The following is a 15,938-nucleotide window of genomic DNA, read 5'->3' as shown; positions in this document are numbered from 1 at the left end:
TTACCACTACCCCTTAATCAATCATCAATTAGCATTATATTCCCTCCATTTTAATTAATTTATGAGAAAAATATTGAAAATATTAATTTTGTGTGAATTATGAGTTTTATTTTTTAATTATTTATAATTTTAAAAATACTTTTTTACTTGACTAATCGAAGTTAAATATTTCCTCGATCTTGTAATATAAGTGACATAGTATACCCCTAAGTTCTCGTCAAGTTTAAGGGTGTTTCAATATTTCTCCCGATTTTTTATCAGGAATCTCATGCTTTTACAAGAGTTTGAGATTATCTGTTATGTTAGACAAATTTAGGATGTATCTAGGTTTAGTTAGTAAATAGATGAGTCTTTCTAAGACAGTCAATAGTTCAAAGACAAAACTAACAATTTCCAGTTAATTCAATCGTATTTTCAATACTCTTGTCTTAATTTATTTGTTACGACTTTAACATAAAGTTAAAGAAAATAAATAAGATTTTTGAGTCTCTAATCTTAAAAGTAAAAAAAAAAATCAATAATATCCTTTAATTTTACAATCTCATCACATAGAAAGTTGAAACTAACAAGTTACCAAAAAAAAATAAAATCTTTTAACGAGCAAATTGAAACGAAGAATATTGTATAATAATAATAAAAAAAAGTAATTTGGAAATTTAAAAGTTTATCTTAATAGTACTTAAGATTTTTCTTTAAAATTTTGAATGATAATGAAAAGTATACGATAGCCGCCTATTATGAATAATCTTACTATTTTTTTTAATTATTATTTTTGTATGAATAATCTTACTATATAACTCCTCTGTTATTATTCTTTTGTTGGCACCAACTCTTAACTTTGCCTTTCATTCTTTTGTTCTATTTTAAGGCATAATAATTTCAATAACACAATTTATGTATCTCTAAATACAGTTTTCACATCCATTTGAAAAAGTTTAAACGAATTCGAGCCCTCAGGGCATTACAAAACATACAAAAACATAACATTTTTGTAATAGTTAACGAAAAAAAAGAGATTAGCCTTTTGATCGATAGAGTTGAGTGAACGTTGGATCGTTCAATATGGAGCCGGTGAATCTCAATAGTATGAGAGGTAGTAGTATGAGAGGAAGTATGAGAGGTAGTTTAAGAGCAAGTACAAGTAATTCAATATGGAGAAACAATGGTGTTGATGCATTTTCGCGATCAACGAGAGATGAAGATGATGAAGAGGCACTTAAATGGGCTGCATTAGAAAAATTACCAACGTTCGATCGACTGAGAAAAGGTTTATTGTTTGGATCACAAGGTGCAGCTAATGAAATTGATGTAAATGATCTTGGATATCAAGAAAGGAAGAATTTGCTTGAGAGACTTGTTAAAGTTGCTGATGAAGATAATGAAAAGTTCTTAATGAAACTCAAGAATAGAATTGATAGGTAAAATGAAAACATTTTTTCAAATTTATATATATCTATATATATATATATTTCCATTTTTAGGGAAATTTTCAAAATTTTCATTGAATGGTAAGTGTTAAATTAGGTCTAAGGACTACTCACACCCCAGAAGCTAGCTCATAGGAACCATCGATATGGGACTTTTGTCGTTTTTCTCACGCCCAATGCTTAGCATCTGAAACATGGACAACTTTTAATTTTGGAGCCCCAACATTGGGTGAGACGGGCCTGCTTTGATATCATGTTAAATTAGGTCATAAGCTTAACTCACACCCCAAAAGCTAGCTCAAAGGAAGGAGGATTGCTCAAGCCTTTATAGGGAGTCCACCCATCTCATTAAACATCGATGTGGGAATTTTGTCATTCTTTAACAGTAAGAGTTGTCATATGATTTTAAGTTTATAAGAATCTAAATAAATTATTTGTACAAATATAAGGTCTAGGTCAAAGTTTTTTAGACATGCTCACTCGAGGTCACAGGTTCAAGCATTGAAAAATGATCTTACCTTGTAGAAATAGTAAAATTGTGTATAATAGACCTAACATGGTGTGGTCTTTCAAGGACTTAAGCATAGCGAGAACTTAGTGTATCATAGTCTCTTGTTGCAGAATTGTAAGGTAAGACTGAGTACAATAGACGTAACATGATCCAACCGTAGTCAGATGCATAGCAGGAACTTAGTGCATCGGAGTTTTTACTTTTTGCTTTTTAGTTGATTGGTATTTAACTTGTATTTTTTTTAAATACAGAGTTGGGATTGATATGCCATCAATAGAAGTGAGATATGAACATCTAAATATTGAGGCAGATGCATATGCAGGAAGTAGAGCTTTGCCTACTTTTATCAACTTCATGACTAACTTTGTTGAGGTAAAAAAAATGCATATGAATGAAAATATTACTCACTTAAAGTATATCCAAGTTCTTTTGATATGAAACTAATGTAATTTTTTTTCGATTTTTTTTGGCTCGAAAGACATTGTTGAATTCTCTTCACATCCTTCCAAGTAAAAAGAGGCAAATAACAATTCTCAAAGATGTAAGTGGTATGATCAAACCATGTAGAATGACTCTACTTTTGGGACCTCCGAGTTCCGGGAAGACTACTTTGTTATTAGCATTGGCTGGGAAACTTGATCCTGCTTTAAGGGTGAGATTTTTACATAGATAAAGTTGTAAAATATAAATAAGATAGAAAAAATATGTACTGAAGTTTTCGATATTTTCTGTGAATTTAGGTTACTGGTAATGTGACTTATAATGGACATGAACTACATGAATTTGTGCCACAAAGAACAGCTGTTTATATCAGTCAACATGACTTGCATATTGGAGAAATGACTGTTAGGGAAACTTTGGAATTTTCTGCAAGATGCCAAGGAGTTGGCTCTAGATTTGGTTAGTATTTTCTTATACTCCCTGCGTTTTTCGATTTTTTTTGTCTGGTTTTTACTTGACACGGAGTTTAAGAAAGTAAAAGATGACTTTTGAATCACGTGGAAAGTTATAATTAACCGTTGCCGCTGACAAGGAGGGAGTATATGTTTAGTGGTGAAAACATGTAAATATTCATTTATTTTAAGTCTGTTTTTGCTTAAAATTTGTGTAGAGATGTTGGCTGAACTGTCAAGAAGAGAGAAAGCAGCTAATATCAAACCAGATCCTGATATTGATATCTACATGAAGGTAAGCCTAGATATTTATCGAATATTAGGAACTTGAATTTACATTAATTTTTTTCGTCATGGCGAATAGTTTATAATCTTGTTCTTTCTTGGGAAATGTAGGCTGCAGCAACAGAAGGACAAGAGGCGAATGTTGTTACAGATTATGTTCTTAAGGTAACATTTACGATATCCAATTTATTTCTCCTGTTAGCGTGTTTAATCTGTTGTCGGAGGTTATTTGCCTTATTTATTGGACTACTTATCTGCCAGTAACAATAATTGCTTCTGACTTTAATGTGCAGATATTGGGACTTGACATTTGTGCTGATACTATGGTGGGAGATGAAATGATAAGGGGTATTTCCGGGGGGCAAAAGAAACGTGTAACAACGGGTGAAATGCTTGTTGGACCATCTAAGGCGCTTTTCATGGATGAAATCTCAACCGGATTGGATAGTTCAACTACTTTCTCCATTGTTAACTCTCTAAGACAATCGGTGCAACTCTTGAAGGGAACTGCTGTGATATCTCTGTTGCAGCCAGCCCCCGAGACTTACAACTTGTTTGATGACATTATTTTGTTGTCAGACGGGTACATTGTCTATCAGGGTCCTCGAGAAGCTGTTCTTGACTTCTTTGAGTCCATGGGATTCAAATGCCCCGAGAGAAAAGGTGCAGCAGATTTCTTGCAAGAGGTACGTCTTACAATAAAGTATAACTAACAAAGCTTATAACGTTAAAGTAGGTGATCATCTTATCTAAACGTTTAACACTTAGTGAGAGCTCTCAATTACGTGTTCTAAGAGGTGGAAATTTTATAATTGTTTCTTGTAGGTAACGTCAAAGAAGGATCAACAACAATATTGGGCTAAGAGGAATGAGCCTTATAGGTTTATCACATCAAAAGAATTTTCCGAGGCATATCAGTCTTTCCATGTTGGAAGGAAACTCAGCGATGAGCTTGCAACTCCATATGACAAGACCAAAAGCCACCCTGCTGCTTTGTCTACTAAGAAGTATGGTATAGGGACGAAACAACTGTTGAAGGTCTGCGCTGAACGAGAATTCCTACTAATGAAGAGGAACTCATTTGTTTACATATTCAAGCTCACTCAGGTACCTTTTACTTGGTCTATACGAACTATATCTCTACATATGCCTTGATCTCGTAACTATGTTCTAATAGTAATAATCTCTGTGTATGTTGTGTTCTCTCAGCTTGCTATAATGGCACTTATAACGATGAGTGTCTTTTTCCGAACTAAGCTTCCCCGAGATGATATGGATGATGGAGGAATATATGCTGGTGCTCTCTTTTTCGTGGTCGTTATGATTATGTTTAATGGAATGGCTGAGATTGCCCTGACAATTTTCAAGCTTCCGGTCTACTTCAAGCAAAGGGACCTTCTCTTTTTCCCTTCGTGGGCTTATGCCCTTCCAACATGGATCCTCAAAATCCCTATAACATTTGTTGAGTGCGGAATGTGGACATTCCTTACATATTATGTCATGGGATTTGATCCAAATGTTTCAAGGTAAGCTAAGAAAATACACGAAAAAATTGATCAGGTGGCCTTCAATTAATCCTTGAGTGTTAATCGACTTTTGCTTTGCAGATTGTTCAAACAATTCTTACTTCTCGTACTAGTACACCAGATGGCATCAGCATTGTTCAGATTCATCGGAGCAGTGGGGAGAACAATGGGAGTAGCTAGCACTTTTGGAGCATTTGCTCTTCTTTTACAATTTGCACTAGGAGGATTTGTCCTTGCTCGAGGTATATATTTTTTCGTGTTTAAAACTATTATTTAGTCATTCATGAGCTTTCATTTTATCCTTTGTATGTTATGTGTAATAGTCGAACATTTCAATTATGATCGACCCAAACTTGTTTGGGACAAAGGCATAGTTATTGTTGTTGTTGTAATCTGACCTTTATTTATTTTCTACTCTGCCTGATGCTACAGAGGATGTGAAGAAATGGTGGATTTGGGGTTACTGGACCTCACCATTGATGTATTCCGTGAATTCAATTCTCGTGAATGAATTTGATGGAAAGAATTGGAAACATGTAAGTGTTTATGCGTAACACATTGTGCATATAGTTATTTTTTTCTCTTAATTGGATGCTGATATCCAGTTAAATTGAAAATAGATTGCGCCAAATGGAACCGAGCCCCTTGGAGCTGCAGTCGTAAGATCTAGGGGATTCTTTCCAGATGCATACTGGTACTGGATAGGTTGTGGGGCACTTTTCGGATTCACGATGATCTTCAACTTCTTCTACAGTATAGCACTCGCTTACCTGGACCGTGAGTATCTCTGATGTATCTACTTTACCTTTGAAAAGAAAATTCCGACATACTAAACCAAGTGTATAACTACAGCATTTGGTAAGCCACAAGCTATGATATCAGAAGATGGTGAGGATGCTGTTGAACTCACGGAGAGAAGTGAAACCGAGGGTCAGGACAAGAAGAAAGGAATGGTTCTTCCATTTGAACCCCATTCCATCACTTTCGATAACATTGTATACTCTGTTGACATGCCTCAGGTAATTTTCCACAACTCTTTGAACAATATTCGTGACTGGTGAGGCTATTCTTTTCTGCGAATAATTGACATAACATTTCATGACTTGCAGGAAATGAAGGAACAAGGTTCTGCTGAAGATAGATTGGTACTTCTAAAAGGTGTGAGTGGAGCTTTCAGGCCAGGTGTTCTCACAGCTTTGATGGGTGTTAGTGGAGCCGGTAAAACAACGTTGATGGATGTGTTGGCCGGAAGGAAAACAGGAGGATACATTGATGGTGACATTAAGATTTCTGGATATCCAAAGAAGCAAGAAACGTTTGCACGTATTTCTGGATACTGTGAGCAAAATGACATCCATTCGCCTTATGTTACAGTTTATGAGTCCTTGGTTTACTCAGCTTGGCTGCGTTTACCTCAAGATGTTGACGAAAATAAGAGAAAGGTCGATTCATCTAAATTCTTTCTCCATAGTGATAATCTATATACTACTAATCGTTCAAACCAGCTTCTAATGAAGTGTTCATGGCAATCGTTAACATTGTCAATTGATCGCCTTTCTGCAGATGTTTGTTGACGAAGTTATGGAACTTGTAGAGCTAGCTCCATTAAGATCAGCCTTAGTTGGACTCCCTGGAGTCAATGGTCTATCAACCGAGCAACGCAAAAGGCTAACAATTGCGGTTGAGCTGGTAGCAAATCCCTCTATCATTTTCATGGATGAACCAACTTCAGGGTTGGATGCAAGAGCTGCTGCTATTGTAATGAGAGCTGTTAGGAACACTGTCGATACAGGAAGAACTGTTGTCTGTACCATTCATCAGCCTAGCATTGACATTTTTGAAGCCTTTGATGAGGTGAGTTTATTAACCTTCAAGACAATGAAACAAATACATGTTTCCTTTTTGATATTTTGCTTACGAATACTAATATAAACACGGTTTTGCAGCTATTTCTGATGAAACGCGGAGGCCAGGAGATATATGTTGGTCCTCTAGGTCGCCATTCTTGCCATTTGATCAAATACTTTGAGGTATGTTATCAGAACAGAAAACATAGTTTTCTTTTCCGCGAAATTTATAATCAAATACTAATATTTATTTTTTTCTTGGATTCAGTCCATGCCTGGAGTTGGTAAGATTAAAGAGGCTTACAATCCCGCAACCTGGATGTTAGAAGTCACCGCGTCATCTCAAGAAATGATGTTAGGGGTTGATTTTGCTGATTTATACAAGAATTCCGACCTCTACAGGAGGAATAAAGCCTTGATTGCTGAATTAAGTACGCCTCGTCCTGCTACAAAGGATCTACATTTCGAAACACAATTTTCACAGCCTTTCTGGACCCAATGTATGGCCTGTCTCTGGAAGCAACACTGGTCGTACTGGCGTAATCCAGCTTATACTGCAGTTAGATTCATTTTCACAACATTCATAGCACTTGTCTTTGGCACAATGTTTTGGGATCTTGGTACCAAAGTGTAAGTACAAATCACAATAACAAGTAAATATTAACTTTAAAGATAAACATCTTATAGTATTTAAGCTAAACTATTCGAGCTTTGTTGATCACAGGAGTCGGAGTCAGGATCTTATCAACGCTATGGGATCTATGTATGCTGCAACTCTCTTCCTTGGTGTACAAAATTCATCATCTGTCCAGCCTGTTGTAGCCGTTGAACGTACTGTATTTTACAGAGAAAAAGCTGCTGGAATGTATTCTGCCATACCTTACGCCTTTGGACAGGTAAACAAACAGTTCAATTTAGTCACTCAACTAACAACTATTATCTCAGAACGTACGATAGTTGAGTGACATTCTGAGATAAGAAATAAGGATTCATATTGATCTATGAAGCTTTACTTTCGTGTAGGTTGTCATCGAAATACCTTATGTATTTGTACAATCAGCTTTCTATGGTGTCATCGTGTATGCAATGATCGGGTTTGAATGGACTGCTGTCAAATTCTTATGGTACTTCTTCTTCATGTACTGCACCCTCTTGTACTTCACCTTCTACGGCATGATGACAGTGGCTGTTACTCCAAACCAAAACGTTGCATCCATTGTCGCGGCCTTCTTCTATGCAGTATGGAATCTCTTCTCAGGATTCATCGTTCCACGACCTGTAAGTCCTTGAAAATCCTTCATTTTACGCCTATAAAACATTACTGAACAACGAAAAAAAAAATGACATGTTCTGTTCCTTCTTTTATTAACTGAAAAACAGCGTATTCCAATCTGGTGGAGATGGTACTACTGGGCTTGCCCTGTTGCATGGACCTTGTATGGTCTCGTTGCATCACAATTCGGAGACATCCAAACTCCTCTCACCGATGATGAAAATGTTGAACAATACTTAAGACGTTACTTCGGATTCAAACATGATTTCCTTGGCGTTGTTGCTGCTGTGATCGTCGCGTTGCCTGTTATGTTTGCGTTGACATTTGCATTAGGCATTAAGGCCTTCAACTTCCAGAGAAGATAAAAGACACAACAAACTGTGTATATTGATCACAACTTTGAAGAGCTTTTTGAAAAATTTTCTGTGTATTTTTTACCTTATTGAAAATTCATTCTAAGTTTTGTGTAAGAAATAATTAGTATATAAATGATATTATATTTTTTTTACGTACCATCAATTTTTCAATTTTATTAGTCTCTTCGATACTTCTCCACCACTCATTTTTTAGCATTACGTAAATACAAAATACACCGTTTTTATTGAATGATGGCTTTTGAAAATTCTAGATTTTCTTCAAATATTTAGTCACAATCTAGTCAAGTCAAAAAAAGACTACATTTGCGTTAATATATCCTACATAGGTGCTCTGCCTTTGACTCTTAATTCTCACCTAACTGTTTTTTTTTTCTTTCTTCTTTATAAACCATATCATAATACAAGAAAAATAATATCACAAAAAATATTGGGGGTTATCTCCCAATACTAAAGTTTAAAGTTCATTTTATATAGTTTACGAGTTCTGCTTAGAATTTTCTTATCGATCGAGTGAATATTAATGATGGAGGGAGCGAATCTTAATAATTTTAGAGGTAGTTTAAGGGCAAGTATGAGGGGAAATTCAAGTAATTCGATATTTTCGCGATCAGGAAGAGATGAGGATGATGAAGAGGCTCTTAAATGGGCCGCGTTAGAAAAATTACCTACATTCGATCGAATGAGAAAAGGTTTATTGTTTGGTAAAGAAGGTGAAACTATTTCTGAAGTTGATACAAATGATATTGGACATCAAGAAAGGAAGAATTTGCTTGATAGGCTTGTTAAGGTTGCTGATGAAGATAATGAAAAGTTCTTATTGAAACTCAAGGATAGAATTGAAACGTAAGTCGCGTAAATTTTAAATTTTTCGTATATATATATATATATATAGTTTGTTTTATCGTTATCATTATCATTGTCTTGCAGATCCATGCTAATAAGAGTTGTTGCCGTGTGTTAAGGGGTTACTCTAAACCACTCATGAAAATAAATAAATAACTTTAAATTTTCAAAAATGTCATTTTTTATAAGTTTTATGGTTTTTTTACTCACTAATTCCTAATAGATTACTTATTTAATTTTAAAACACAATTACACAATTTAAAACTTGGTCCTTCCTCGGACATAGGTATAGTAGCGAGAACTTAGTGCATTAAAATTTCGATTTTTTCTTTTTTTTCTTTTTTAAATTCTAAATTATGAGTTGAATTTAGTTTTTCTATTTTTTTATTTAATTGATATTTAACTTTTTTATTTATTCTCTTTGGATAATTTTTACAGAGTTGGGATTGATTTGCCATCAATAGAAGTGAGATATGAACATCTAAACATTGCGGCAGATGCATATGTAGGAAGCAGAGCTTTGCCTACTTTTATCAACTTCATGACCAACTCTGTTGAGGTAAAAATATGAAATGAAAAATAAATAAGTTAATTTTTTTTAAAAAAAATAAAAACTAAGGAGGGGGTTCGAGTCGTGGTAGCAATCATTAATCCTTATATTCGGATAATGCAAGACTGTCTACATTTCACCCTTTGAGGTGTGACAGTTTCTTGAACCCTGCTATAACGTGGGATGCTTTGTGCACCGAACTGTCTGTTTTTTTTTTCTTTAATTGAAACTAACTTCTTTTTTTCTTTTCAATTTTTTCTTCTTCCAAAGACATTCTTGAATACTATTCACATACTTCCAAGTAGAAAGAGGCAAATCACAATTCTCAATGATGTAAGTGGTATGATTAAACCTTCAAGGCTAACTCTACTTTTGGGACCTCCAAGTTCTGGGAAGACTACTTTGTTATTAGCTTTGGCTGGAAAACTTGATCCTACACTAAAGGTAAGATTTTTCCAATTCCAAATATATCATACTCCCTCGATTTATTTGTTCAGTTTTATACAAGTTTAGGTGTCTAGTTGTATAAACTTAAAATTGAGAGCATAGATAGATGTCAGTTGAGTTGAGCGCAAGTTAAATGACATGTTTATGATTATGTCGAGTATGCGACATGCGAATATTTTTGAAGAATTCGAGCACCATAGTCATCAATTGACAGAAGTTGAACCTTACTAAATTTTTACCCCTTTTTTGTTGGAAATCAGGTTAAAGGGAATGTGACCTATAATGGACATGAACTACATGAATTTGTTCCACAAAAAACAGCTGTTTATATCAGCCAACATGACTTGCATATTGGAGAAATGACTGTAAGGGAAACTTTGGAATTTTCCGCAAGATGCCAAGGAGTTGGCCCTAGATATGGTTAGTATTTTATATCTTATAACTAAGAATCGTTAGTGAGAGTGTATATGAAATAGTACTGAATATAGTGTGTTAGTCCGAAACAAGTTTTAATTCATTTACTAAATTTGTGTAGAGATGTTGGCTGAACTATCACGAAGAGAGAAAGCTGCTAATATCAAGCCAGATCGTGATATTGATATCTATATGAAGGTAAGAATACAACAGAAAGACATGAACGCGAATAATACTAAATCTTGTATTATTGATGTTAATTGTTTTTGTGAAATGTAGGCTTCAGTAGCAAAAGGACAGGAAGCCAATATTGTTACAGATTATGTTCTTAAGGTAACATTTGACAAAATCAAATTATTTCGATATAATGCTTTTTAACTTGTTGTAGCAGATAACCTATCTTATAGACGTTACCTATATTTAGTAATTTGACTTCCGTTTACAGATTTTGGGGCTGGATATCTGTGCTGATACTATGGTGGGAGATGAAATGTTAAGGGGTATTTCAGGGGGGCAAAAGAAACGTGTGACGACAGGTGAAATGCTTGTTGGACCATCAAAGGCGCTTTTCATGGATGAAATCTCAACTGGATTGGACAGTTCAACAACTTTCTCCATTGTCAATTCGTTAAGACAATCGGTGCAGCTCTTGAAGGGAACTGCTGTAATATCTCTGTTACAGCCAGCCCCCGAGACTTACAACTTGTTTGATGACATAATTCTGCTGTCAGATGCACAAATTGTCTATCAGGGTCCTCGGGAAGATGTTCTTGACTTCTTTGAATCCATGGGATTCAAATGCCCCGAGAGGAAAGGCGTGGCAGATTTCTTGCAAGAGGTATGTCTTACAATAAAATATAAGAGTTTTAACTGTTAGAGAGAGCGCAGTATTATGTTCTTTTTTATGCGTAATGATGACACTTAACCAACGAAGTTTTAAATTATTGCTTGCAGGTAACATCAAAGAAGGATCAACAACAATATTGGGCTAAGAAGGATGAGCCTTATAGGTTTATCACATCGAAAGAATTTGCCGAGGCATATCAGTCTTTCCATGTTGGGAAGAAACTTGCCGATGAGCTTAAAACTCCTTATGACAAGACCAAAAGCCACCCTGCTGCTTTGTCTACTAAGAAGTACGGTATAGGGATGAAACAACTGCTGAAGGTCTGTGCTGACCGAGAGTTTCTACTAATGAAGAGGAACTCATTTGTTTTCATATTCAAGTTCTTTCAGGTACTTACTACTTAGTCTATTAGAAATATAAAAGTGTAATCCATATCATAACCATGTGCCAATTGTTAATTCTGCTGTGTTTCTGTTCTGTTTTCTCAGCTCATGGTGATGGCATTTATAATGATGTCCATCTTTTTCCGTACTGAGATGCCCCGAAATAATATGGATGATGGAGGGATGTATGCTGGTGCTCTCTTTTTCGTAGTCGTTGTGATTATGTTTAATGGAATGGCTGAGATCAACCTGACGATTTTAAAGCTTCCAGTCTACTTCAAGCAAAGGGACCTTCTTTTTTATCCTTCATGGGCTTATGCCCTTCCAACATGGATTCTCAAAATCCCAATAACAATTGTTGAAGTTGCTATTTGGACATTTCTTACATATTATGTCATGGGATTTGATCCGAATGTTTCAAGGTAAGGGAAGAAAAATGAATGTACAAACGAAGAATGAGATTGCGTTTATGATTTCATGATTACTAAGTGACTATCATTTTTCAGATTGTTCAAACAGTTCTTGCTTCTCGTACTAGTACACCAGATGGCATCGGGACTGTTCAGATTCATTGGTGCAGCGGGTAGAACAATGGGAGTCGCTACAACATTTGGAGCATTTGCACTAGTTTTGCAATTTGCATTGTCTGGATTTGTCCTCTCGAGAAGTATGTTTTATTATGTTTGCAAAAATTATTTTTCTTGTTCAGTCATACTTTTATTTATATTCTTTTTTGCATGATACTGCAGATGATGTGAAGAAATGGTGGATCTGGGGTTACTGGATCTCACCATTAATGTATTCTGTGAATTCAATTCTTGTGAATGAATTTGATGGGAAGAAATGGGATCGTGTAAGTATTTTTATCCCGAAACACATGCAAATAGCTAATTTTCTAATTAATGGATGCTCATATCCAATCTTAATTCAAGCAGATTGCGCCGAATGGAGCTGAGTCACTTGGACATGCAGTACTAAGATCTCGAGGGTTCTTTCCAGATCCATATTGGTACTGGATAGGTGTTGGGGCACTTATCGGATACATAATAATCTTCAACCTTGGCTACAGCATTGGACTCGCTTACCTGAACCGTGAGTATCTCTGTTGCCTTTAAATTCCTCTTGAAAAGAACATAAAATGAACGATGCCTATACTACCGGGGAAACGGGGCTAATATCATATTTCTTAAACATTTACAGCTTTTGGTAAGCCACAAGCTATATTATCAGAAGACAATGAGACTGAACAACTCATTGAGGGAAGTGAAACTGAGGGCCAGGACAAGAAGAGGGGAATGGTTCTTCCATTCGAACCACATTCTATCACTTTTGATAACATTGTATACTCCGTTGACATGCCTCAGGTAACTTTCCAGAATCTTTCATGAATACTATTCGTGACTCGTAAAACTTTTATTTTCTATAAACAACTAACTTAACATTTTTGAATGAATTGCAGGAAATAAAAGACCAAGGTTCCACTGAAGATAGATTAGTACTTCTAAAAGGTGTGAGTGGAGCTTTCAGGCCAGGTGTTCTCACAGCTTTGATGGGCGTTAGTGGAGCCGGTAAAACAACACTAATGGATGTGTTGGCCGGAAGAAAAACAGGAGGATATATTGATGGTGACATCAAGATTTCTGGATATCCGAAGAAGCAAGCAACGTTTGCACGTATTTCTGGATATTGTGAGCAGAATGACATCCATTCGCCTTATATTACAGTTTATGAGTCATTGGTTTACTCAGCTTGGCTGCGTTTACCTCAAGATGTTGATAAAAACAAGAGAAAGGTCTGTTCCCCTAAATCATTTCTCCATAAAATTGGTTGAACATATTGAAGAAACGTTCGTGTACACTCTATCAAACGATTATTGATATTCCTCTCTGCAGATGTTTGTTGAGGAAGTTATGGAACTTGTGGAGCTAACTCCCTTAAGATCAGCCTTAGTCGGATTGCCTGGAGTCAATGGTCTATCAACGGAGCAACGCAAAAGGCTGACTATTGCGGTTGAACTGGTAGCAAACCCCTCTATCATTTTCATGGATGAACCAACTTCAGGGTTGGATGCAAGAGCTGCTGCCATTGTAATGAGAGCTGTTAGGAACACTGTCGATACAGGAAGAACCGTTGTCTGTACCATTCATCAGCCTAGCATTGACATTTTTGAAGCCTTTGATGAGGTGAGATTATTAACCTACCAAGCATATTTGTTTCCACCATTTCTTTGCCACCTGTATTAAAAGTGAAACACGGCTTTGCAGCTACTTCTAATGAAACGAGGAGGACAGGAGATATATGTTGGTCCTCTAGGTCGCTATTCTTGTCATTTGATCAAATACTTTGAGGTACGTTAACGAAGAAAAACACGTGTCTACTTTTTCCTAGTTTATATAATCAAATACTAATCTCAGTTTCGTGTTGAATTCAGTCATTGCCTGGAGTTAGTAAGATAAAAGAGGCTTACAATCCAGCAACTTGGATGTTAGAAGTAACAGCCGCATCTCAAGAAATGATGTTAGGAGTTGACTTTACTGATTTGTACAAGAAATCAGACCTCTACAAGAGGAACAAAGCCTTAATTGCTGAATTAAGTACGCCTCGTCCTGGTACAACGGATCTGCATTTTGAAACTCAATTTTCACAATCTTTTTGGACTCAATGTATGGCATGTCTCTGGAAGCAACATTTGTCATACTGGCGTAATCCATCTTACACAGCAGTTAGATTCATCTTCACAGTCATTCTAGCACTTGTCTTTGGCACATTGTTCTGGGATCTTGGTAGCAGATTGTAAGTAAAATCACATTGACAAGTTAATGTAAATTTGAAATAAGGTAAATATTTCACTAAACTTTTCGAGCTTTATTGATCACAGGAGTCGGAGCCAGGATCTTTTTAATGCTATGGGATCTATGTACGCTGCAACTCTCTTCCTTGGTGTACAAAATTCATCATCAGCCCAGCCTGTTGTAGCCGTTGAACGTACTGTATTTTACAGAGAAAGAGCTGCTGGAATGTATTCAGCTTTACCTTACGCCTTTGGACAGGTTATCGTTGAAATACCTTATGTATTTCTACAAGCAGTTTTCTATGGTATCATTGTGTATGCAATGATCGGATTCGAATGGACTGTTGCCAAGTTCTTTTGGTACCTCTTCATCATGTACTTCACTCTCTTGTACTTCACCTTCTATGGCATGCTGACTGTGGCTGTTTCCCCAAATCAAAACGTTGCTTCTATAATCGCGGCCTTCTTCTATGCTCTATGGAATCTCTTCTCAGGATTCATCGTTCCTCGACCTGTAAGTTTTTGAAAATCCTTCATTTCCATCTTTCTTTTTATCCTCCTAAACTAAACTGTATCTGTTATATTTATATTCTGTTTTGCTAAAAACAGCGTATTCCAATATGGTGGAGATGGTACTATTGGCTTTGCCCTGTCGCGTGGACCTTGTATGGTCTCGTTGCATCACAATTCGGAGACCTCCAAACTATGCTTAGCGATGATGAAAATGTTGAACAATTCTTGGGGCGTTATTTTGGATTCGAGCATGATTTTCTGGGAGTCGTTGCAGCAGTTATCGTTGTATGGCCTGCTGTTTTCGCCTTCTTGTTTGCATATGCCATTAAGGCATTCAACTTCCAGAAAAGATAGAAGGAAAGAGTTCAGTTTCTAACAACTTGAGTGAAAGAAGAGGAAACAGAACTACTATATATATATAGTTCATTTTTTTATTATTTTGTTTGGTTTCTTCTTTAATAATTCCAAGTTTTGTTGTACAATCAAATGATTTGTTTATTTCAATTAATAAATGAAAAACTTACAAGAAATTTTATCCTTGTTTAGATTTATTTTCTCCTTACTTTCCCCTTCACAGATCTTATTCTCAATGTTTAAAAGTATTACTACTAGTTTGTAAAATGCAGAATGGTCCTTAAGCTCTTGAACAAACTTTCGGAATACGTATCGAAACATTTAATTGAGTTTTGAAGTAAATACGGACTTAAGAGTGATTCAACTCGCTTATCAATCCTTTGAAGATAATGAAATGTGATGATACTCACAATTTAATGATATTCTCAAATACATGACAAAGCTTCTTTAATAGAGATAAAGATCGAAAGATGTTTAATCGATAATGTAGTTTAAAAAGAGATACGATAAGCCGGCAACTTACCGAGAATCTCATTCATCAAAGATGTAGATATCATCATACAGATGTTGTTTAACAATAATTTGATTTATAGTAAAATCACGATACAGTCAATGGTCGAAAAAGGAAGAAATATTACACAATGTATAATGGTAAGT

At 35.7% G+C, this 15,938-nt stretch overlaps 2 protein-coding genes across 2 annotated transcripts; both read left to right on the top strand.

The window, feature by feature from the left end:
* Positions 1-737: 737 nt before the first annotated feature.
* Positions 738-8,274, top strand: ABCG40 (ABC transporter G family member 40). The gene is made up of 20 exons (XM_004239816.5): positions 738-1,418; positions 2,190-2,310; positions 2,417-2,590; positions 2,679-2,838; positions 3,050-3,126; positions 3,228-3,281; positions 3,410-3,802; positions 3,942-4,223; positions 4,326-4,642; positions 4,724-4,884; positions 5,075-5,178; positions 5,263-5,419; positions 5,495-5,661; positions 5,752-6,084; positions 6,206-6,496; positions 6,589-6,672; positions 6,758-7,119; positions 7,214-7,385; positions 7,513-7,767; positions 7,870-8,274. The coding sequence occupies exons 1-20, from the start codon at positions 1,063-1,065 to the stop codon at positions 8,125-8,127; spliced, it is 4,278 nt and encodes a 1,425-aa protein (XP_004239864.1). The 5' UTR covers positions 738-1,062; the 3' UTR covers positions 8,128-8,274.
* Positions 8,275-8,472: 198 nt separating this feature from the next.
* ABCG39 (ABC transporter G family member 39) lies at positions 8,473-15,457 on the top strand. The gene is made up of 19 exons (XM_004239817.5): positions 8,473-8,982; positions 9,421-9,541; positions 9,803-9,976; positions 10,240-10,399; positions 10,515-10,591; positions 10,673-10,726; positions 10,839-11,231; positions 11,348-11,629; positions 11,729-12,045; positions 12,130-12,290; positions 12,373-12,476; positions 12,559-12,715; positions 12,824-12,987; positions 13,083-13,415; positions 13,516-13,806; positions 13,888-13,971; positions 14,055-14,416; positions 14,502-14,928; positions 15,024-15,457. Exons 1-19 carry the CDS (start codon positions 8,660-8,662, stop codon positions 15,279-15,281), a joined length of 4,242 nt encoding a protein of 1,413 aa, XP_004239865.1. The 5' UTR covers positions 8,473-8,659; the 3' UTR covers positions 15,282-15,457.
* The last annotated feature ends 481 nt before the right edge of the window (positions 15,458-15,938 follow it).

This window comes from Solanum lycopersicum, chromosome 5, assembly GCF_036512215.1.
Source record: "Solanum lycopersicum chromosome 5, SLM_r2.1".
Taxonomy (NCBI): Eukaryota; Viridiplantae; Streptophyta; class Magnoliopsida; order Solanales; family Solanaceae; genus Solanum; species Solanum lycopersicum.
The sequence above is the reverse complement of the archived record's forward strand: the minus strand, read 5'-3'. Positions and strand labels throughout refer to the sequence as shown.